Below are 23402 nucleotides of genomic sequence, written 5' to 3'. Positions count from 1 at the left end.
CCCCCTTTTTATGTAGCCGTTGTTGGTTAGATGTCACCTTTGACCCCTGATACTCTGTCTCATCCCCACGTGGCCCCGAGCAGGCTTGCTGGAGTCCCAGCTGAGCCGGCACGACCAGATGCTGAGCGTGCATGACATCCGCCTGGCTGACATGGACCTGCGGTTCCAGGTCCTGGAGACCGCCAGCTACAATGGCGTGCTCATCTGGAAGATCCGGGACTACAAGCGCCGGAAGCAGGAGGCTGTCATGGGGAAGACCCTGTCTCTCTACAGCCAGCCCTTCTACACGGGCTATTTTGGCTATAAGATGTGTGCCAGGGTCTACCTGAACGGAGATGGGATGGGGAAGGGGACGCACTTGTCGCTGTTTTTTGTCATTATGCGTGGAGAGTACGATGCTTTGCTGCCGTGGCCATTTAAGCAGAAAGTGACGCTCATGTTGATGGATCAGGGGTCCTCTCGGCGCCATCTAGGAGATGCGTTCAAGCCCGACCCCAACAGCAGCAGCTTCAAGAAGCCCACCGGAGAGATGAATATTGCCTCTGGCTGCCCTGTCTTCGTGGCCCAAACTGTTCTAGAAAATGGGACGTATATTAAAGATGATACAATTTTTATTAAAGTCATAGTGGATACTTCGGATCTGCCTGACCCCTGATGAGTACCTGGGGAGGTGGATTTAGCAGAAGGTAACTCCTCTGGGGGCTTTGAACCAGTCTGTCCTCACTGAGGTCCTCGCACTCAGAAAAGGACCTGGTGGGACGCAGGAAGCAGCAGGAGGCGGACGCACGGCTGGCGGGAGGAACCACACGTGAACACACTCCAGCGTTTTCTAACAGACTAGCCACACTCCACTCTGAAGAGTTATTTATCCTTCAATGAGATAAATATTGCTGTCAGAGGAGGGTTTCATTTTCATTTTTAAAGATCTAGTTAAGTAAGGTGGAAAACATATGCTAACAAAAGAAACATTTTTCTTCCGTAAACTTGAACACCCAAAAGAGGAAACGCACGTGGGGACAGCTGGACCTGTCGGCATGAACAGCAAAAGGAAAATTTATGAAATAATAATGCAGTTCTGATATATTCACCCTAAAAGTCAAGAGTGCAATCTTGTTTCAAATATAGTATATTGTCTATTTTTAAGGCCTCATCTGGTCTCTGTTCTAATAATTTGTTTGTCAGAAGACCCTGAAGTGCTAGGTCTTTTTTTTAAAGTCTCTAAATTCCGAAATCATTTTTTAATTTAAAGTTCTACAAATAATTGTTACTGCAAACCTTTTATTTTAAAACGTGGATAGACTGATATTTCTTGGAAGAAAATGTAAACTAACACTGGTTATCACTTGTGATAGGAAAGAGAACATTCAATCTGTTGCTATTTCTCGTTAGAAATGTAAACCTTCAATATCTGTCGTAGTTAATGACACTACTTCAAAATTACTATGAAAGGAACATTGCTCATGGATGCTGTGCATCATTTTCAGATTTATAATTGTTTTCACCCTAAAATAGGGCATTAGTTGAACTTTGGAGTTCTAAACAAAATCCTGTAGGCTTTTGAGGTTCTGCCCCGGTTCAGACAAGCTCTCCATTGCTGACAGCGCCGCCTTGTCTCCAGGGTCGCGTCGGGGGTGGGCAGGTGGCTGTGCTGCAGGAGGCCCTCGCAGGTGTCCTTCGTCTTGTCACACTGCTGCGCTCGGTGAGTGATCTCCGAAAGCAACGCCTTTGCTCAGAGATGGTGGCATACGGTACATGTGCCTTAGATGTGACGTGCTGCTTCTCCACCCTGGGTTGTGTCCGGCATGGTTCTAGAACGTGATGGTCTGACCAGACGTATCTCTCCACCGCTAGGTCTCTGTCTACAGGCTCTCAACCCCCTGTGCTTGCCAGAGAAGCCAGGCTCATCAGTGGCTTCCGGAACTTCCACTGCTTAGCTGTCCCAGATTCCAGACTCCAGGCCGCAGCCTGCCCTGCCCTGCCCTCCCTGAGCAGGCAGGCTGGAGCAGAAGCTGCGCCTCTCCCTGTACACCACCCCCAGGCCTGGGGCCCACACAGCTCAGAGCAGAGCCCTCTGAGCTTTCCAGAGACCGCTGCTCGGGGGTCTGCCCAGGCCGACTGCCAGCGGCGCCAAGCCACCACCCTGATGGGAAGGTCGCCCGGGCTGCTTCCCCAGCCTGCCCCTGCCTGAGCAGCACTCCCAGCTCACTGTTTACCAACTGTGATTAGAGCCTGGAGCCCCGCCCCGTGCCCCTTTGCTATGCACCACGCTTCACGGTGCTCTTACACTGATGGGTGCTACACGCGACGGGTGCTTCTTAGGCAGAACCAATGTGTGCGGGCCACCACATCTGTGCCACTCGCCCAAAAGACGCGCCCACAATTGGCCAGCTGGGCCGCGCACTTAGACTGCCTGCCTCTGGGCTCTCCCCACGGTCGTGCAGGGACGGCTGGTTGGTGCCTGGCGCCCACCTCGTCTCTGGTGCTGCCATCTGTCCTGGGTGTGCCTTTGCCCCAGTGCCTGCTGGAAGTGCCCTCCCGCACACCCGTCCCTGTGCTCCCATAAGCCACCTGCTTGGTTCCAAGCGCCTGCCATGCCCTTCCACGGCTAAGACACTGGTTCCTCCATCTGCCACTCCTTGCTCCACTCCTGGGATGCTCTGGGTAGATCAGTGTCCTTGGTTGTGCCCCAGGGAGGAGCCACCATCCCTGCTCAGCAGAAGGATTTCTTGCAGGAACTGTGGAGCCCGCTGTTCCCTCGAAGGTGTCCCTGACCTCCTCCAGGCCTGTCCACTGGGTCTGGAGGGGAGAGGAGCACCTGGCAGGCCCCACCAGCCCTCAGTGGCTTTCCCACAGCCAGGTGGCAGTGCAGGAACGTCCCTGTGGCTTGCTTCCCGAGAACGGGAAGCATGCGCACCACCACAGATCAGGGTGAGCAGCGTGGCCAGGTGAGAAGCCTCTTCCCCTTCTTAGAAACCCTGGTTTGGGTGAGACCCTGCAGGGACTCTTGGGAGCTTATTGGTGGGATGTGTCCCAGGTCCCTCCCTCTTCCCCCAGGCGCCTACAGAATGTGACTGGAGTGACTGCAGGGTCCTTTGGGGTGAGGGCGTGGCAGGTTGGTCTCCTGCTTGTGGTTTGGTGTTGCAGGGTGGAAGTGTGGGGAGCCCATGCCTTTGGGCACTGGACCCGCTGTCATGCTGTCCCCGGGCGCTGCTCCATCGCACTCCTTGGTGCCCCAGTCGGTGCTGCCGCTCGGGCCATCCTCGGGCTGTGGTCCCCATGCCTGAGACCTGGCTGTCCATCGGGCCCTGTCCTGCTCTCTCTGCTTCACAGGGCCCCAGCCACAAGAAGCAAAGGGTGGTCCATACACTGTGTGTGTCTGGGTGTGCTCTTCCCATTTACCAAAAGTAACAAAACTCCCCACAGGACAGAGCCGTCCAGCCCTCTGAAGCAGCACTCTGAGTCTTTTCTGCTGTCACCTCTGTGAGGGACATGGGTACGCCTTCCTGTTTCTGCTCCCCATGGTTCAGCATGTTGCTCCCACCACTCCTGCCACAGGGGCTGCTGGGGCCGAGCCAGTTAGACACGCATGGGCCTGGGCTTCTGGCCTCTGGGCCTGGGCCCTCTGTAGTTGGGAACGTGAGCAGCCGGAGAGTCAGAATGCCCGAGACGGTGCAGGGCCAGGCTGAGGCTGGCTAGTGGAGGCCTTGGCAGCAAGGTGGGTGGGTCAGGGAGCCGGGGTGTGGGGGGTTAGGACTAACAGACCCAGCCCTGCGTGGGCTGGCCTGGCCCCAGAGAGCCGGGCTTTCCAGTGTCCAGGCTCCTAGGAAGGGCAGTGGGTCCCCACAAGAAGGCAGCTCCCTATCCTTCCCCCACACACGTCCCAGGAGCCCTGGGTTAGGACCTGGATGTGCTCCCAGTGCAGAAGCAGAGGTGGGCAGAGGGCTGTAGAGGGGGCCCCATCTGAGTTCTGATCCCTGTCCCTCCTGGAGCCCCCGAGCAGACAGCATGGAACCCTCTTTATACTACATCCCCACACCCCCCGCCAGCCAACAGGGGCGGTTGCTCGGGGTGTCTCCTTGCCTCCCTCCTCTGTGGCTCTGCCCGGCCCCTGTTTCTGCCTTGGCCTGTTGCCCAGGGAGCCTTGGTGGGGAGTGCTGTGGCTCCCGCTCTCTGTGCAGCCTCTACCAGGGCCTGCAGATCCACTGCCCATCTGTACCCCTGCTGATTTGGCTTCCCCTTGACCACATGTGGCCAGCCTTGGTGAGGACATGGACGTCAGACACAGTCCACGGGGAAGCCAGACACCTCCCCAGATCACCTAAGTCACCCAGGACTGGACCACGCATCCTGGTAAATGCTGCCACCTTGGGGTCGTCACTGATGTCACCCCTTTGTTCGGCATCCTCTGTGAAATAGTTGCCCAGTCAGGCCCGGCAGCTCCATAGCACTGAACAGTACCCAGCAAAGGAGAGGGTGCTGAAGGCCCACCACAGCAGTGCCCTGGGGAAAGAAGGTGGCCCACAGACCCACAGCCAAGCCACACCTCCTTTCTCCCCCATGCCTCGCGAAGTGGCACGGGACCGTCATAGTGTGCCCAGCCAAGACGCTTCCAGCCAGGCAGGGTGGCAGCATGCTATCTAGGAGCACAGACTCCCCTGGGTGCCCCTTGCCCAGTCCCCACCCTCCCAGACATCCCTCTGCTTGGGTCACTTGCTCGTTGGAAAGGGCCTGTGTGGAGGTTGAAATGCCATTCTTTTCTCTTGAGTCCAGATCTTCCCTGACCAGGCCCAGAAGGTGTGCTCGGGAGTTCTCAGTGCACCTGTGCATCAGGGTGTATGAAATGAGGAGGGTCTGTCACCCAGGTCTATCTCTTGGCCCAAGACCACAGTCCTGTCTTCTGTTTGCAAATCTCATCCGCTCTGTTTTCTCTGAAGTTGGTGTCGTGAGCCCATGAGGGCCTGCTCAGGTGCAGTTGGTGTCAGTGGGTGACCTGGTCAGCATTCCTAGTTTGGCATGGCTGGTGCTGGTTGTCAGCAGGCACTGAGTCAGTGGAGAGCCAGGCCAGCAGGGACCCGGATAGGCCAGGCCAGCAGCCCGTCCCAGAGGCCAGGAAACAGGTCAGGGGTGTCTTCCACTTGCAGAGGTGTGCACAGACACCACTGCTGGGCAGACGGGCAAGACAGCACCCCACATTGTGGCTGGTGGTCGTGTGGTTGAGGAGGGCCCGAGTGGCCAGCAGAGCTGTGTTTCATTTCCCCTGAGTCGATTTCTGTCTTGTGAGCTCGTGTGAAAAAGGTTCAAGTCCAGGAGCGCTGTGCCACTCCTGTCAACAGTGGTGAGTGGTTTTATGACGTAGTCCCCTTAGTCAAGTAAGATGACCTTCAGCAGCAAACTAAATGACTTAATTGGAAAAACATAAAATCCGGCCTTATTTCCAAGGATTTCCGTAAGCAGTCTCTCTAGGAGAACCTCCGCGGCGAGGGAGTGTGGAAGCCGACGGAGACAGCTGGACTGTTGGTAGGATGCGTCAGTTCCTGGTGGTCCACCTCTTGTGTTCAGTTCTTACCCAGAAACAAAGACCAAAGAAGGCCAGTCTCTCATTTGACTCCGTATTTTTAATCTGCCTGTTTTAAAACTCGCCGTCTGTAGTGCACTCACTGTGAGGACCCTCTTGACAGTCCAAGTGATTGTGACCAGTGATCACTCCCGTGTCCTCTGCTCTTCTAAGAAACGGTATGAGTTATTGCTCAGCAATAATCCTGTTGTTAGGAGTTAGCAACATGTCTGGTTTCCCGATAGCATTATTATGTTCTATATTTTTGTTTACTGTATATTTTGTGTGGTTTTATTTGGTATTTATTTGTGTTTTGAGGTCTTGCAATGTTTTTGTGTTTCCGATGCTAATAACTAAAGTTTGTAAGACTGTAGAATGCAAAACTTTGACATGTTAAACTGTCTTATTAGAGGAAAATAAATCTGATTAAGAGTCCTGGTTTCCTGCCAATCTTTCGCACACGTGGGCCTCCGAGGCCCCTGCTGCAGCCAGGGCTGTGCTCCGCAGAGGCTGCACGGCGGCCTCCACAGTGGTTCCGAGCACAGGCTGCCTGCCCGTCCTGCACTGGGTCCTGCCAGTCATGTGAGCCTGCCTGTGGCCCCTCAGCCTGCCCCAGGTCATCTCTCGAGGCTGTGGCTTCTAGTGTGGCCCCTTGGCCTGGGACAGATCTCCATCTTATCTGTAACAAGGGAGAACAGTCTCTGCCTCCTTTCTGAAACACAGTGGTCACCTGAAAGCATTGCTGGTGCTGGGCCTGGGACTTCTTCAGGCTGCTGCTCCCTCCAGTCTGGCCACCCCCCTTTTCCCAGGTAGTCCTTTGGGTCAGGCCTGGCAGCAGGGAGCCCTGCATCTCCCTTGAGGCCCCACCTGACAAGGCGGGCGGCCCTCAGCCCCCACCCAACTGTCCTGCTCCCTCCTGGTGTCACCTGCAGCCGGTACAGCACCCTGCTCGTCTCAGGTGCTCTCAGGCCCTGCTTAGGGCCAGATTCGGAGGAGATGCCATCAGCCTGCAAGCCTGGCCCCCTGGGCCTGCACTGGCTCCCCGGGCTGAGGGTGCCCGTGCGGACCCTGCGGAGCAGCTGTCAGATCTGGCCCTGAACAAACCACGGGGTCTGCAGCAGCAAGGTGAGGCCAGATGAGCCACCCCCCTTCACTCTGCCTGCCCCCAGGCCTCGGGGGACAGGAAGGGAGCCAGGTGTCATGGTGCAGGCCGGGGGAGGGACCCTCAACTGCCTTCTTCAGCTCAAGGACAGGAGTGGGATGAGGGCCGGAGGATGGGCACAGGGCAGCAGAGCAGGAAGCACGCACTCGGGGAGCTGCAGTGCTGGCTGGGCCTCAGCCTCCGCATGTGGATGTGTCCCCCACACACCCCGCACAGCTGGGAGCCAGACCTAGCAGAGTGCCCCTACTGGAAGGCAAACAGTGCTCAGTCAGAGGTGCTGGTGCTGGGAAGGATCCATTTTCATAGACATGGAGGCCTGGAGAGGGGCACAGGGCCTGGCCCGCAGCCAGTACCCACCGCCTCTGCCCGCCCGCCCGCCCTGTGAGACCTTGCTGGAGGCAGATGAGAGAAAGGGTCACAGACTGGGTCCCCATGGCCAAGTCTGGGCGGGCGCTCTCCGTTTTCTGAAAATGGACCTTTGCATGGTCAAATCTTGAGTTATCTTTGTCTCATTTTTTTGGGGGGGTGGGGGAGTGGGCACCAGGGATTGAACCAAGGGGCACTTGGCCACTGAGCCACATCCCCAGCCCTATTTTGTGTTTCATTTAGAGACAGGGTCTCACCGAGTTGCTTAGTGCCTCGTTTTTGCTGAGGCTGGCTTTGAACTTGCAATTCTCCTGCCTCAGCCTCCTGAGCCACTGGGATTACAGATGTGTGCCACCACAACCGGCTGTGTCTTATTCTTAAACACCTGAAGAACCAGGGCTGAGTGGAAGGGCCCCGTCACTGCCCTGCTCTGGCTCTGCAGGAGCAGGTCACCCAGGCAGGGTCCTCCAGTGCCCTGGGGCAGGGGTTGACCTTGCTTGATCAGGCCTGAGGGGAAAGACACCACCCAGGCTTCCTCACCCCTTCACCCAAGCAGCAACTGAGTGGACTTGTGCCTCGTGACCCTCTACCCCAGGGTCTGTCTTGGAGATGGGCTATGGGGCCCCGGGGGAGCTGAAGGCCAGGGGCTGCCCGGCTGGTGGTGGGATCTGGGCGCAGCGGGGAGGCTTGGCCCCTGGAGGCCGTGCACTCTGGCTCCTCCAGTCCATCTGCAGGGGTCTTGGTGTGGCTCTCAGGAGGCCTTGTGTGGGGAGCCCTCTTGCAGGACAGGCACACAGCCAGCAGAGGCCACACCAGGCAAGACACGCCCTGTGGTGACCTTGGACTGCCAGTGGTATGGCCAGGCCCTCCCAGGGCCACTGACCTGAAGTGTTAAGTTCAGAGGACTCCAGCCACTGAAGGATACCTGGGAGTGGGGGCCAGGCAGTGGCCATGGCTCTGGGCTCCAGGGGGCTCTTCCCACCTCCCGACCTCTCCCTGTGGAGCTGAGGCCCAGGCGCTGAGTCCACCCAGCTCTCTGGGGTCAAGGGCGGCTTGTGTATTTTGGCTGGCCCCATCACGGAGGCCTTGCATAGAGCAGCGTCTCCCACCCACCTACCACACGTTGGCTCCCCAAACTCTGCCCTGAGTTAAGTGCCCCTGTCCCATCTGCTCCCACGTCCTGGCCCAGCCTTGCTGGGACCCTGCCAGAGGAGGAACAGCAAGTATGTCCTTCCACCCGGAAGCCCGTGTTCTCCCCTTCTACTCAAGCACAGGACAGGTGACCAACCCTGAGAAGGTGGGGAGGGAACCAGGGGTCCACTGCCTTGGACCCCCTCCCCCTCAGGAGCAGACTCGCTCAGAGTGGCTCCCAGTCTAGTGCTCCGGAGGCCTTGGCCTCTCCAGTGCCCACAGGTGAAGGCAGCGCCCACTGTGCTAGGTCGAGGCTCCAGTGCTCCTGCCCTGCCCTGGGCCCTGTGAGGGGGCGCTGCTGCCCATTTTGCAGGTGAAGGAACGGAACAGGCTGAGTGAATGCAACAGCCTCACAGCTTTTGGACCCAGGACTGTCCAGCCCTATCCAAGCCTCACTCTCCTCCTGGGCTCCCTTGAGTTGTATCAAATGCAGCCCCAGCAACCCTGTGCCCTCTGCAACTCCGGCCTCACCTCCTACTGTCCCTTCCCTCTGTCCTGCCATGGCCATCTCACCTTTTCCCAGCCTCTCATGTTCTGCCTCGGGGCCGTGCTGGGCTCTCCTCAGATTTTTAGGTCAGCCTGCCCTGTTCCCTACCCCACTGTGTGGGTGGCAGGGTTGTCACTCAAGCTGCCCACACCTCAGGGAGGGCCAGAACTAGAATAGCCAGTTGAGGCAGAAGCCTGTGCTATGGAGTTGGTTCAGAGTTGGAAACGGAACAGAGACCTCGCTCGTGTCATGGCCGACTCAGGGAGATGGGGAGTCCCATTCTTAAGTCAACTTCCTTGCCTGGAGGAAAAAAGGCTGTGTACACAGGGAAACCACCACGGTGGGTGGGGGACAGTTAAGCCAGAGCAGCAAGACACAGCCCCCAAATTAACGGACAAGTCCTTGGGTCCAGCCTCACCTGAAGTAGCCGTTCCTTCAGATTTCCTAGTTACTGGAGGAAACTCCTCAGGGCTTGGCCTTTCTCCTGCTTCCTTCCCCCTGAGGCCCTAACCAGTCTGCAAGACTACCCACACGTGTGCCTGAGGGCTTCAGGTCCTGCTGTGAGCACGGGCACCTGCAGCTGGCCTAACTGTTCTCCCCACACCTTTGCTCCTCGGTGGTTTCCAGTACCCCTTGGCTTCTGGGGCCAGGAGTGGGGCCTCATCCTCATGAGCTACTCTCAGGGCCACCTTCCAGCACCAGGCCCCACCTCCAGCCTCTGCTCAGACAGGTCCCTTTCATGGGGGCCAGGGATGTTTATGGATGACCGGGACCAGCCAGACCAGCTCCTCCTCTTTGCCGCTAACTTGAGCACAATCTCTGCACTGGCCGCAATGGGCCTTCATCTTTGTCTCTTCAGGAAGCCTCTGGACTGTCCAGGTGCCCTCCCTGCCCTCTGCACACTGCAGACTCTGAGAATGGCCTGTTCGGATAGAACAGCAGGACACAGAGGTTCCTTTCCCCAGGGCTTGGCCATCCACCCCTTTGGAGCCTGCAGGCTCTGCCCGCCATACCGTCCTCTTCCTGTGTCAGGAGAAACTGTGGTCTGGTGGCCCAATTGGACTTTCAGGCTTGGACCCCAGGGGTGACATTTGCTCAGCCCCAGCTGCTCTACAGTGAGGCCAGGGCAGAGCCAGACACTGAAGTGGAGGCCCAAGGAGAAACAGGAGGCAGGGCAAGGTGGACGTGACCCCAAAACATCCCCTTTGCTCCTGGTTGAGGCTACAGAGGATGAGCTTCCTGCAGGCCAACATGGGCCAAGGTCAAGCTCCAGAACCACCCTTGACCCATTCTCAGGACCTGAGTCTTGGCTGGCAGGGGTCAAGTCCCCTCCCGGCAGCATTGCTGTGCTTGAAGGTGTCCCCACCAGCACACAGAGGGGATAGAGCCGGGCTCCCTCCCCAGGCAGAGAAGTCATGGCACCACCCAGACGCAAAAAGAGCCAGAGCATCCTCTGGTGGCAAGAAGCTTCCTCGTTGGATGAAATTCCTTGTGCATGGGAGAAACAAAAGACACAGCAAAGGACAGTGAGGAGAAGCAGGTCCGCAGATGAGACGTGGGGTGCAGAAAAGAGCAGGACGACCGAGGGAGGAAGGCCCCGGGAAGTCCCAGGCCTGGGTAGCTCCCTGTCGTCAGCAGTCTGCCCTCTACACATCTAATTGCCATGTACAGTCTAGCCACCGTTCATCCACCACGTCACCTCTGCCTCTCATCCCCCACAAACCCATCCTCCATTCACTCACCACCCAGGCCCAGTGTGCGTGATGCAGATATCCAAGCGTCATTCACTTGATTAAAACAACATCTCCCCCACGCCACCCACCTATGTCCCCTGTCCTTTCTCCACCTACCATATACACGCACAACCTGTCCCACCATCCTCCATCCATGCACCCATTCATTTATATTCAGTCACCCCCCACAGTCTCATCCATGTCCCTCCTGTCTACCAGCTATCCACTCACAGTTCACCTAAAACCTATTTACCATGTTGGGCGTGGTGGCACATATCTGTAATCCAGAGACTTGGGTTGGAGGAGGATTGCAAGTTCAAAAGCAGCTCATCGACTTAGCGAGGCCCTAGGTAACTTAGCAAGACCCTGCCTCAAAATTAAAAAATGGGCTGGCAATGTGGCTCAGTGGTAATGTTCCCTGGGGTTCAATCCCCAGTACCAATAATAATAATAATAATAATAATAATAATAATAATAATAGAATAAAACCTAGCCACCATTCAGCCATCCATCTATCCTTGGTCCATTCAGCCACCATTCCACCTCATCGCCATCTGCTTCCATCCATTTGCATCCAAAATGTACAACTTTTTCCCACCCACCATCCACACCTGCACATCCATGCAGAAGCTGTAGTGTTCCTTTCGTTCACAACCATCCATTGATCCAACTACTGTTCCACCTCCACCCGTTCCATCATTCTTCATCCAATTACCATCTGCCACCCATCATCCCCAATCCCCTCTGCCAGTGCCATCTCCCATCTGTGATTTGCCATCCACACACGAACACATCACCAACTACCCTATCCATCGATCTCCTACACCCACTGTATCCTGCGTCCTCCACCCACCCACCACCTGCCTGTCTCCAGTTGCCATCTATCATACACCAATACAACCACCTCTAACATCTACCATCCAAGACCCTCCCAGCCACACGACCACCTGTACCCCATTCTGCACCCACCCTGCCCCCATCACATCGATTTAGTCGTCCTCTCCCATCCCACCCACTCAGCTTCAGTCCACCCTCCAGCTCTGCCCATCCATAGCCCACCACTGGCTGCTCACCCACCATTCAGCATCCACTCTACACCACGCACCAGCCGTCTGTCCACCACCTAGCGGCTCTTGTCCACTGCACCCCATGTCTCCTCCTCCATCATTCCTCCATTAACCATTCACCTTCATGATCCTCCATGAAGATCACCCACAACCCTCCCATCCTCTCCCATCAATCATCCTTTCCCGGCGTCCACAGACCATTCAGGCCAGGAGGCAGGAGGGGGAGCTGCCTCAGGTGGACATTCAGCCTCATCAGTGGGCAGACCAGGCTCAGCCCCACCAGCACCGGGAGGAGCGGGGGTGAGCCCAGAGGTGGTCACCGGGCAGGGCAGTCCTGCCGCCCCTCTTCCTAGCTCCTCAAGCCCTGAAGGGCAGGCGTGGGAGGCTGAGAAGTCACTTCCGGAGGGGCGAGAGTCGCCGGGCGGGTCTGAAGGTGAACGTGTGGCGTCGGTGGCCCCCACCCCCGCTCACGTGGGCCGGTGGGGGCAAAGTCCCCTGGGGCCGCGCGAGACGCGATGGGCGCGCTGGGCCGGCTCCTGCTGGGGCTGCAGCTGTGCGGTAGGCTGGGCGCGCAGGGGGGCCGCGGGACCCTCCAGCCGCGAGGGTCGAGATCCTGGGGGAGGTTGGGAGGCCGAACCCGCCCGGCCCCTGGCCAGCGAGGACGCGGCGGGGCGGGCGGTGCTGGAGGCAGACGCTCCTCGGTGCCGCTCGCGCCCTGCCCGCCGGCCCAGAGCCACCGGGCGCGTCCGCAGCGCGGCGCCTGCCTCAGTTTCCCCACCCACCCCCGCGCCCTGGCCGGCGAGTGTCCCTAGTGCTCGCCTCGACGCCCGCCCGGGAGCTTTAAGAGCCGCGGCCCAGCCCCGTCCCTCCCAGGCCCCCCGTCGCCCTCCGCCCTCTGCCCTGCGGCCCAGCCTCCTCCTTCGCCCGCGGGGATCCGCCTCCAGCCAGAGCTCCTCCCGGGAGTGGTGCGACTCCTCCGGGAAGGGCCTCCAGGAAGCGCGCCTGACCCCTAGGCGGAGGCTGAGCCCTGCCGGCCCCACCCCCTGCTGCCACTGAGAGACCCGAGCAGTCCCCGGCTCCAGCGCCAGGCAAACGGGACAGGGCGGGAGGCGAGCGGGGCGGCGTCCTGAGGCTGAGCAGCTTGAGCCGCCTCTGCAGATCCAGGAGTGGGTCGCAGCGCCGCGACGGCGTTCCCACGAGGTCCGGCCTGCTGCGCGGGGGCACCAAGGCCTGGGGCAGGGCCGCCTGGGCACCCATGTGTGTGACCCACGCCGGCCTGCGGCTCGTCTCCGGGGGGATCGCCTTCCCCGAGAGCAGCGGCACTCAGCCACCCTCTCCCCAGCGCTGACCCGGGCCGCCTACAAATTCTGGGTCCCCAACACCGGCTTCGATACTGCCACCAACTGGAACCAGAACCGGACACCGTGCGCCGGGGGCGCTGTCCAGTTCCCTGCAGACAAGGTGCCTCCAAGCCCCTACTGGATCATGGATGGGGCCTTGGACCCTCACACCTGCATAATCCCGCAGGGGGTGGGTCTCCACCTACCCCTACTGACACCCTTTCTTCCTGCAGATGGTGTCAGTCCTGGTGCAAGAAAGTCACACCGTCTCGGATATGGTAAGGTGCAGGGCTGACCCGAGATTGGAAGGGGACTGGCCGGTAGCAGAGGCCCACGAGCCCCTGCAGGTCGCTGTGTCTGGAGACCAGCCCCAGCCTTTTGGCCTCTAGAGATGCCGAGAGGCACTCGGCCTCAGCCAGGCTGTGCCTTGGGAGAGCATCTCAGTACCCACTGCCCTTCTGCCTCTGACCTCGGCTCCTCAGAGTCTGTCTTCCGTCAGGTTTGCTCTGGGGAAGCTGCTCCACCTGCCTTTCCCTATTCCAGGGGAACACCCTCCCTAAAATCCTGGGGCTTCCCCTCAAATGGTACTAGAGTTCTAAGGGATCGGGAAAATAGGGCTTTCCTGACCTCCCACGACTGGGGATCTCCACATCTGCACTTGTCTGGAGCTTCCCACGAGGCACAGGCTCTACAGGGCAAGACCCCAGGGCCCTTCCAGAATCATCTGCACGCAGCCCCGCCCATCCTGTGCGGTGTCAGACAGATTCACAGGCGACAGCGACCGAGACTATTCACTGTCCACCCTTTAACAGAAAGGGCACCCCGTGTCTGGTTTAAAGCGTCATTTCCCGGCCTCCCTTTTGCAGTCGCCATCGGACCTGCCCTCATCAGTCACCCGCGAGCGAGGGCAGCTGGAGCTGGGGGCGCAACGAGCTTGGCTCCTGAGTTCTCCCCGGGAGGCCACTGGCAGGGGCAGTGCCCGGCCCAGCCCCTGCCCAGATGCAGATCGGGGCCGCAGGTCTCGTTTCCGCCCCGAGGGTGGCCCCGTGGTCGACTTTTAAAGTTCCTTTCTGTTTCCGCGGCGCCGGGACGATCCGGGCCTGGCGCTCGCCGAGCTGCACCCTTAGCCTCGGTTACTGACTTAGGTCTGCGCCTGGCGCCGGGCAGCGCTGGGTGCTGGGCGGAACCGGCACATCGCAGCCCCGCGGCCCCGCGCCTCAACTGCAGGGGAGGGTGCGGGGCGTGAGACCCAGGCCCTCGGGTAACCTTGGCGGCCCCGCGGCGGCTCCCCGGGCTGGAGGGGCGCCCGGAGGAGGTGAAGCGCCGCGCGACCTCGTTACTTCGGGCACCTATTTGGGGAGCGTGGCGATTTTAAGGATCCTTCGCTCATTCACCCACTCATGGCTCAGGCATGTCTGGGGTCCCTCGGTCCAGGCGCCTCTCCCGGGCCAGCCCCGCCCCGCCCTCAACGTCCCAGGACCCGCGGAACTGCCCAGGGCAGGGTAAAGGGCAGCGGTCGCCACAGAAACCAAATGGACCCAGCGCCTCGGCGGGCGACCCGCTCCCAGCGTCAGCTGTCTGCCTCGCGGGTGCTTCTCTTCCTTACCTGGGCCACCTTCTCCAGCCTCTGTCCAGCGGTTGGTTGTTGTGGGGATGTGAGATGCTGCCAGTATCTTCTCACCGTGAACTTGGCCTGCAGTGTCCCATGCCAAACGAAAACCCTCGTTCTCATCTACCAAATGCAAAGTCTGTTGCCTCATAACTATATTTGGTTATGAGAATCCCTTACCTGCACTCAGTCACAATGGCAAGCACTCCAGTATGTCTGTCAAGTGGCAGTTTGCCACCTGGGGTGCATGGGTGAGTGTGGCACCAGCTAGGGACCCAGTTTTAGTTTCCTCCTTAGAGTGAGCCCAATTTCCCCATCCTCCCCAAACAGCCAGCCTTGCCCTTTAACCTCGGGCATAGCCCGATGTGCTTCACTGCCTGTCCAGGGTGTGGGTCTTAGCACTCTCAGTCCCAACCCAGGGCTGTCCTGGTTCTGTGTGTGCCCTGTGGCAGATCTTTGTGTCTTCTGGGGCAACTTGCTCCTTCCCTCTTCTGACTGTTGCAGAGAAACTGTAGAACAGGTTCCCCAGGCAACACCCACTGCCCTCCCCCAAACCCCCAACCCTGAAATATTGATTGGAATAGCTGTACCATGGATCATCTATTCCAGAGTCTGGGCTGTCTCTCTGAATATTCAGTTCATTCATATCTTTTTACAGGATCTTAGAAGTCTTGCATAGTGTGTGTGTGTGTGTGTGTGTGTGTGTGTGTGTGTGGTGCTGGGGATTGAACCCTGCTTGCACTCTCCCACTGAGCTGCATCCCCAGCCGCTTCTTGCCTAGTATTGATAGGCTTGGAGATTTTTTTTTTTAATTTTAGCTGTCAATGGACCTTTATTTTATTTATGTATCTATCTATCTATTTATATGTGGTACTGAGAATCGAACCCAGTGCCTCACACATGCCAGGCAAGCGCTCCACCACTGAGCCACAACCCCAGCCCTAGGCTGGGTTTTGATCATGAATAGTGCCCTATACTTAAAAACTATATTCTCCAGTTGGTTGTTTTGTTCTTTGTTTTTATTTTGGGTTCTGGGGATTGAACCCAGGGAAGCTTTACCACTGAGTTACACCCCAGTCTTTTTAAAAAGTTTAAAACAGGATCTCATTAAGTTGTTCAGTGCCTTGCTAAGTTGCTGAGACTGGTCTTGAACTTGTGACTTCCTGCCTCGTCTCTGGAGTGGCTGCTATCCTAGGCATAGCCCCTGGGCCAGCGCCATCATTTTCTACTTGGATTGAGATGTGCTTCTCCTTCTTTTAGCCCATTACTGAGTTTTTTTGTTTTTTAATATTTTTTAGTTGTTGGTGGATCTTTGTTTATTTGTTTATATGTGGTGCTGAGAATTGAACCCAGTGCCTCACACTTGCTAGGCAAGCGCTCCACCACTACAACCCCAGCTCCATTACTGAGGTTTTCTGAGGTTCGGCTCTCAAGATGTTCTTCTGGCACACACCTGCAGCAGGGCTCCAAACCGCAACTTCCTCAAGACCCTGGACTTGTCTGTCATGACATATCAATTCTGCTGTGGGTGATGAGATGAAAATTGTCCCCATTGCTCTCCATTCCTGCATGGTTGGGACATGAACCCTATTTGGTTACCTGTGTGTGTGTGTGTGTGTGTGAGTGTGTGTGTGTGTGTGTTTTACTGGAGACTGAACCCAGGGGCACTCTATCATTGAACTACATCCACAGCCCTCTTTGTTTTCGAGACAGATCTTGTTAAGTTACTGAAGCTGGCCTGGAACTTGAGATCCTCCTGCCTTAGGCTCCTGAGCTACTGGGATCACAGGCGTGCACCACCATGCCCCGTGGTGACCGTCTATTTTTTAAATTAAATTAAATTAAAAACATTTAAAACTTAATTTCTTAGAGCAGTTTTAGGTTTGCAGTAAAATTGAGAGGAAGGTACCATAAGTTTCCATATGCCTCCTGGCCCCACCCATGCAGAGCCTCCTGCATCACCAATATCCTGCCCCAGAGTGGCATGTTTGTCACCTTGGGCCACCCACATTGGCACACCATCCAGATCCCACAGTGCACATAAGGGCTTACTCTTGCTCTTGCACAGGATTCTTAAAAAACATTATTGCCTCCAGTGAGGTAATGTTTTTCTTAGAATTTTAACCACTGCATTTGTAAGTTACATGGGTCTATCATTTTTTTCTTTTTCTGTCCTTCATTCTGGCTTTGTAATCAAGACCACACTGGCCTCATAGAGAAACTTGACAATTTTCACTCCTTTTTCTGTTCTCCAGGAAAACTTCTGGTGAAAACAAATGAATCGTTTCTTGCAAGGTTTACTAAACCACCCTGTAAAATTATTTGGGCTGGGATTTTGGGGTATCAGATTTTGACTAATACGGATATGATGTCTTTAATGCTTACCAGTCTATACACATTCTGGATTGCTCTCTGTGTGTGATCTTTTGTTTGCTGTTTTTGAGACAGGCTTTCGCTATGTTGCCCAGGCTGGCCTCCAACTCCTGATCCTCCTCCCTCAGCCACCTGAATCGCTGGAACTATAGGCATGCACCACCATGCCTGGCTTCTGTGTGTGTGTGTGGTGCTGGGGGTCAACCCTGGACCTCATGCATGCTAGGCAAGTGCTCTATCGCTAAACTATGTCTCCAGCCCTTTGCATCAATTTTTGACATTTAAAACGTTCAGCAAAGGATGTAGCTCCTCAGTTTTGCAGTTGGGTAGCCTATTGATTTCTTAAACTGCTCGGGGTCTGTATCTTCCCTTAGACAAGGAAGCTCCTTAGCACAGACCCCTCACCCTTTGTCTCCCCCCTCCCTTCTCCATCATATTTAGTCCCAGTTTTTAAACTGTTTAAGAAGACAAGAGACTGGGTGGTGTGGCTCAGTGGGAGAGCACTTGCTTAGCAAGAGCAAGGCCCTGGTTCAATCCCAAGCAACACACACACACACACACACACACACACACACACACACACAGAATTGGCTTACTAGTGTTATTTCATCACTCTTGCTGCCTGTAGCTCTTGAAGGATCTGGATTTCTTTTCCTTGGAACTTGATTCTTCTGAGCATGATGACAGGATGGATCTTTGGGAAGCATTCGTTCTGAAGCCTTTTAGGTTGAAGGCATTTTAATTGTACCTTCACACTTGACCCAGTTTAGCTTGATAAAAAAAAAAAAAAAAAAAAAAAACCTCCAGATGGAAAGTTATTTTTCTTTAAAATATAAAATTATTGCTCTGTTGTATTTTGCTGGGAAATAGGAATCTGATTTGTTTTCCCCCTTCCTGGGTAATGTGTTCTCTTTGAGGCTTCCAGAATGTTCTCTTTGATATAATCATACTGTCATGTGTCACACGTGTGGATTTTCCAATTTTCCTTTGGGCACTCAATTTGAGATTTTGCATCTTTCTTCATATTCAGAAAGATCATCTTTGTTATTTCTTCAAATATTTGCTCTTCTAGCTGGGTGAGGTGGTGTATGCCATAATCCCAGCAACTCTGGAGGCTGCGGCAGGAGAATCACAAGTTCAAAGCCAACTTAGCAAGACTGTCTCAAAAAAAAAAAAAAAAAAAAATTAAAAGGACTGGGAATGTGGCCTGGTGGTTAAGCCCCTCTGCGTTTAATTCCAGGTACAAAAAAAAAAAAAAAAAATTTCTTTTTCTTTCTGTCCCACCCCTGCCTATGAGTCTCAGTGCTTGGGTCTGCCTCTGTGCCCCCTGGTCCTCTCTCTTTCTGCTGTCTTCCGGGGAGCCTGGGCGTGACCACCAGCATCACCCAGCATCCACAGTTGGCTTAGTCCTCTTGTGGCTCTCACCTGCTTGTGCTCGTCCTTCTAACCATTGTGATTTTCACATTTTATTCATATTTCTTTTTGATTCTTTTTATTTCTTTTATATTTTATTATTTTTTGTGTGGTTCTGGGGTTGAACCCAGGCTGTGTTCATGCTAGACAAACTCTGCAGTGAGCTGCGGCCTCACCCTGCACTTGGACCCCCCACCCCGGAGAAATTACAAGCAAAGGGTTTCTGGGTCCCAGGAACTAAATTTTAAAACAGTGACCACCGCTTTCTGACAACCACTCTGTTTCACCTGTCTTTTCTGATTCCTGCACCGAGGTGCAATCAGTGGTGCGCAGGGTCATTCCCTGCGGTCTGGTCTCTGCTGGACAGCCAAGGTGCTGTTGGCCTGTGATCTTATTGGTTCTGTGCTCCAGGGAGGGCTGAGGAGCAAGCCCTGCCCCTCAGTTTGGGACAAGGGGCTGGGCCCTGAGATGCTGACCCCTCATGAGCAGCTCCTCAGAGAAAAAAGGATGGAAAGGGTGAGGGTCCTACGGCTTGGAGGGGAGGGGAAATGAAGAGTGGGTTGCTCTGTTCTCTCCCTCCTATTGCCGTGTTTCCTAGCACCTGAGGCCTGGGTATGGCCTGGCTTTTGTGGTGAGGGGGCTGCAATGATGAAGCCATGATCTGGGAATATAGCAGGGCCACTTCAAAGCCCCCTATGCTCCCTGCCCTCTCTGGAACTCCTCTCCTCCAAACTAAAGCCCCCTCCCCAGAGGCTTGTCACTGTTCTAAAATACAGTTCCTGGGACCCAGAAACCCTTCGCTTGTAACTTCTCAGGGGTGGGGGGAGGCGATGGGGAAAGTCTGCACGGGTGCCCAGGTCTCAGCTCGCTCGGTCCTGCTCCTCAGCCTGCGGCTCTGCCACCTCGGCCTACGTGGCCCTGTAGCCCCACTGCAGCCCAGAGTTCGGGACACTGGGCTGTTCTCACCGCACAGCCTTGGTACAGGCTGTTCCCCAGCTCCATTCCGCGCAGAATGTCCTTCTCCTTTCCCTGGCGAGATCCTGCTGACCCTGCTAGTCTAAGCCAGAGCGCGGTGCCCCTGGCCCTGACCTCACCCTGCTCCATGGTCCTGGTCTGGTTTCTCCTCCCCGCGGACCCTAGGGACGCAGGTGGGCGCGGAGCGGGCCCTGGGCCTCGCGCCGCCTCAGCCCATGCCTCCCACAGCTGCTGCCGCTGGACGGGGAACTCGTGCTGGCCTCGGGAGCGGGATTCAGCGCGGCTGCCCCGGGCTCGGACCCGGACTGTGGCTCAGGTGAGGCGCCCGGGGGCGGGGCGTCTCCGGGGACTGTGGGAAAGGCGCGTTCCGGGCTCCGCGCGGTGGCCGACTCCGGGACGCGCGCCCCCAGAACCCCCGGCGCTCTTCCGCAACCCCGACCGCTTCTCCTGGGTCGACCCACGCCTGTGGCGCTCGGAGGAGGCGCGCGGCTTCTTCTCCGTGGACGCCGAGCGCGTGCCCTGCAGTCACGACGACGTCGTCTTCCCGCCCGACGGCTCCTTCCGCGTGGGGCTCGGCCCCGGCGCCGGCCCCGTGCGCGTCCGCAGCCTCTCGGCTCTGGGCCAGGTGAGCCGGCCGGAGGAGGGGTCGGGGGCCCTCGCGCCCCTCCTGGTCTGCGCACGTGGCTCTGAGCACCCAGAGGATCTCGTCGGGTGGCTGGCTCCGTGGGTCACCCTGCCTTCCGCAGACGTTCACGCGCGACGAGGACCTGGCCGCTTTCTTGGCGTCGCGATCCGGCCGCCTGCACTTCCACGGGCCAGGCGCGCTGAGCCTGGGCTCCGAGGCCTGCGCCGACCCGTCGGGCTGCGTGTGCGGCACCGCCGAGGTGAGCGCGGCTGCAGGCCCTGCCGGGCACCGTGCGAGGGTCGGTACTGGGCCTGGGCGGCTGGCCCGCTTCGGGGCACTGGACCCTTTCTAGCTGCGGTCTGCCCTCGTCATCCCGGCGCTGACCACTGCGCCTCCCCCCGCAGGCTCTGCCCTGGGTCTGCGCGGCGCTCCTGCAGCCCCTGGGCGGCCGCTGCCCCCAGGCCTCCTGCCACGACGCCCTCCGGCCTGAGGGGCAGTGCTGCGACCTCTGCGGTGAGCGTCCCCCGGGGCCCTGCTTGCTGCGGCGTCTTGACGGACGCTGCCTCGCTCCCGCCTTAGTTTCCCCATCGGGCCCGGGTCCACGGCGTGACCCTTGCCCTCCTGCTGCAGGAGCCATCGTGTCGTTGACCCACAGCTCCGCCTTTGATCTGCAGCGGTACCGGGCGCGGCTGCTGGACGCCTTCCTGTCACTGGTATGGCCGCGCGGGCGGCGAGAAGGGGCCTCCGGACACCAGCGGCCTCTGAAGGCCCTGCCGGGACGGACCTCTCTGTCCACCTGTCCCCTTATGCGGCGCCCCTAAAGTCCCCGAGGGCTCGAGGGGCGGGGTCCCAGGCTAACCCTGCCCCTCCCCAGCCCCAGTACCGAGGGCTGCAAGTGGCCGTGTCCAGGGTGCCGCGCTGGTCCCGGCTGCGGGAGGCCGACACGGAGATCCAGGTGGTGCTGGCGGACACTGGACCCGAGACCGGCGGCGCGGGGCGGCTGGCCCGGGCCCTCGTGGCGGACGTGGCGGAGCACGGTAAGCGCCCCGCCCCTTCCTCTGGCTCCGCGTGGCCGCCGGCCGCTGAGCCCACCTCCCTTGCAGGCGAGGCCCTCGGGGTCCTATCGGCCGCCCTGCGGGAGTCGGGCGCGCCAGTCGGGGGCGACTCCGCGGCTGAGCAGAACGCGCCCGGGTCCCGCGCGGGGCTCGCAGGCGGCGTGGTGGCCGCGGTGCTGCTGGCGCTGCTGGCGCTGCTGGGGATCGTGCTGCTGCGCCGCACCGGGAGGCTCAGGTGTGCGGCAGGCTCAGGTTTGCAGCGGGCGGGAAGCGGGAGCAGCGCCGTCCGAGGGGCTCATCTGTGTCCCGCTCCCCAGGTGGAGGAGGCAGGAGGAGGCAGAGCCCGCCCGCGCGGGGGCGCCCTCGGGCTTCAGCAACCCGGTATTCTTCGTGGCGACCTCGGAGGAGCCGGTGAGAGCGCGGGAAGGTCTGGGGGCTGCTCTCCAGGGCCTGGCACTGGGACCAACGTGTCCTGACCTGTGTCCCTTTGCAGCCCCCAGTGCGGCCTTGCAGTCCGGCCCTGAAGTTGGACGGCAGCACAAGCCACAGCTACTTTGACAACCCGCTCTTCGCTGCCGAGGCTGAGGCCTGACCACTGCTGGCGCCCACCTCCTACCCTGTTGCCCCCTCCTGTGGGGGTGCTGGGTCTCTGACCTGTGGCCTCCTCATCCCTGAGACCGTAGTCTTTTCCTGTCTTCCTTGAAGACCAAGGATAGGCTGGTCTTGCCCAATAAAGGTTTTCTTTTGCTCTTGACGTCAGAGTGAACACCTCCTGCCCTGCCCACCCCTCTGCCCCTACCTGGGGGAGCTGGGCTGGTTTTGCCCCTGCTGGTCCACACAGCTGGGTAGTGGGAGGGGTCCTCCCTTGCCAGGTGGCAGTGGGTCAGGGGGGCTGGCTAGTAAGCCAAGGGGCCCAGGGTGGCCAGTGGCTTCAGTCTGCACCAATCCAAGCTCAGAATTTAGAGGTACTGGTGCCTGGTGCTAAAGAAGCAGTGTGGTGCTCGCCAGCAGCTGAGGAGGCTGAGGCAGGAGGATCCCGAGTTCAAAGGCAGCCTCAGCAAAAGTGAGGTGCTAAACCTGTCTCTAAATAAAATACAAAATAAGGCTGGGGATGTAGCTCTGTGGTCAAGTGCCCCTGAATTCAATCACGGGTACCCCCAGCCCCCCCAAAAAAAGCAGTGTGGAGAGAACCCATGTCACCTATAGAGGTGGAAGAGGAGACCGGAGGGATAGACCCAGGATATACTGGGGTGGAGGGGCTGCCGGTAGCTCCCATCCTTACCACAAGCAGCTCAGGCCCAGGGCCCTGGCCAGTTGGCCTAGGAGAGGGCCTTCAGGTGGACATGGACACTCTGGGGATGCTGTCCTGGAGAGTCAGGAGGCGCTGGTCGCCCCCTCTGCTGGGCCTGTGGAGCATGTGGAGCGCTGGGAGGCAGCACGGTCTCAGCCCTGGGCGTTCGACACGGGTCAGCCTGAATGAGAGATTCTCCATCCACAGAAGCGTTCGCAGAGGGACACGCGTGCTCTGGCAAACTGTTCAGGAGGTTGAGGAAAGCAAAAGCCTCTTTTTTTTTTTTTTTTCATTTTTAGTTGTAGATGGACGTAATACCTTCATTTTGTTTATTTATTTTTATTTGGTGCTGAGGATCAAACCCAGTACCTACAGGTGCTAGGCAAGTGCTCTGCCACCGAGCTACATTCCAGCCCTAAGAAGGGTTTTTTGTTCATGGCCCTGAGCATTGAACCCAGGGGTGCTCTGCCACTGAGCTAGACTCCCAACCCTTTTTTATTCTGAGACAGGGTCTTCTTGCTAAATTGCTGAGGGTCTCACCAAATTGCCCAGGCTGGCCTTGAACTTGGGACCCTCCTCCACATCCTACAGCATGGGCCACCATGCCTGGCTGAGGAAAGACGTTTTTAAGTGAGGAGGATCATATAACATATTCTGAGCCGGCCACCTGGGAGGACTGGCCCCAGCCTGCCATACAGTGGCCTGCAGTCCTCTTTGCAGAGGCACCTGCTGTGCAGTGGGGCCCTGGCAGTCTCAGAGAACAGGCATGTGCACCAAATCCCCTCCCTCCCCATCTCCTGGCTTTATTTTTATTTTGGCTAAAGCCTGACAGAAGTGACCTCACTTTGATTCTCACAACTTTCATATTACCTTTTAATCAATGTCTTCTTCTGAAAGCATCACCCATCAATCATCTTATAGTTCAGTTGTTTGAGGTGGGGTCTCTGTTGCCAAGGCTGGCTTTGAATTTCTGGGCTCAGAAATCCTCCTGCCTCAGCCTCCCTAGTAGCTGGGACTATAGGTGTGTGCCACTGTAGTGAGCTCTACTGCCCCTGGCAGCTTATGGTTGAGGCTCTTTTATTCTATTTGGTACGGAGATTAAATTCAGGGCACATCCCCAGCCCTTTTTTTGTATTTTAAGACAGGGTCTCACTGAGTTGT

At 57.5% G+C, this 23402-nt stretch overlaps 2 protein-coding genes across 6 annotated transcripts in view; both read left to right on the top strand.

Annotated features, from left to right (window-relative positions):
* Positions 1-5989, top strand: part of Traf3 (TNF receptor associated factor 3) — a 114861-nt gene extending 108872 nt beyond the window's left edge. For all 5 annotated transcript variants that reach the window (XM_071607507.1, XM_071607508.1, XM_027946559.3 and 2 more), the window contains one exon: positions 84-5989. In XM_071607507.1, coding sequence (XP_071463608.1) covers positions 84-655 — 572 coding nt within the window. In that variant the 3' untranslated portion in view covers positions 656-5989. The remainder of the gene's footprint in view (positions 1-83) is intronic.
* Positions 5990-12075: 6086 nt separating this feature from the next.
* Positions 12076-21542, top strand: Amn (amnion associated transmembrane protein). Its single transcript, XM_027946550.3, has 12 exons — positions 12076-12118; positions 12903-13021; positions 13134-13178; positions 19499-19586; positions 19681-19895; positions 20017-20154; positions 20300-20408; positions 20526-20608; positions 20770-20932; positions 20999-21185; positions 21268-21361; positions 21444-21542. Exons 1-12 carry the CDS (start codon positions 12076-12078, stop codon positions 21540-21542), a joined length of 1383 nt encoding a protein of 460 aa, XP_027802351.2.
* The last annotated feature ends 1860 nt before the right edge of the window (positions 21543-23402 follow it).

Source organism: Marmota flaviventris, chromosome 2 (genome assembly GCF_047511675.1).
Source record: "Marmota flaviventris isolate mMarFla1 chromosome 2, mMarFla1.hap1, whole genome shotgun sequence".
Lineage (NCBI taxonomy): Eukaryota > Metazoa > Chordata > Mammalia > Rodentia > Sciuridae > Marmota > Marmota flaviventris.
This window is presented reverse-complemented; position numbering and strand designations above follow the sequence as displayed.

Bases quoted from the DNA above. Each gene is read 5' to 3' on its own strand.
- Amn (XM_027946550.3), top strand. From the start codon at position 12,076: ATGGGCGCGCTGGGCCGGCTCCTGCTGGGGCTGCAGCTGTGCG. The intron at 13,179-19,498 runs GTAAGGTGCAGG...TGCCTCCCACAG, and splicing joins GTCACACCGTCTCGGATATG to CTGCTGCCGCTGGACGGGGA. The intron at 21,362-21,443 runs GTGAGAGCGCGG...GTCCCTTTGCAG, and splicing joins TGGCGACCTCGGAGGAGCCG to CCCCCAGTGCGGCCTTGCAG.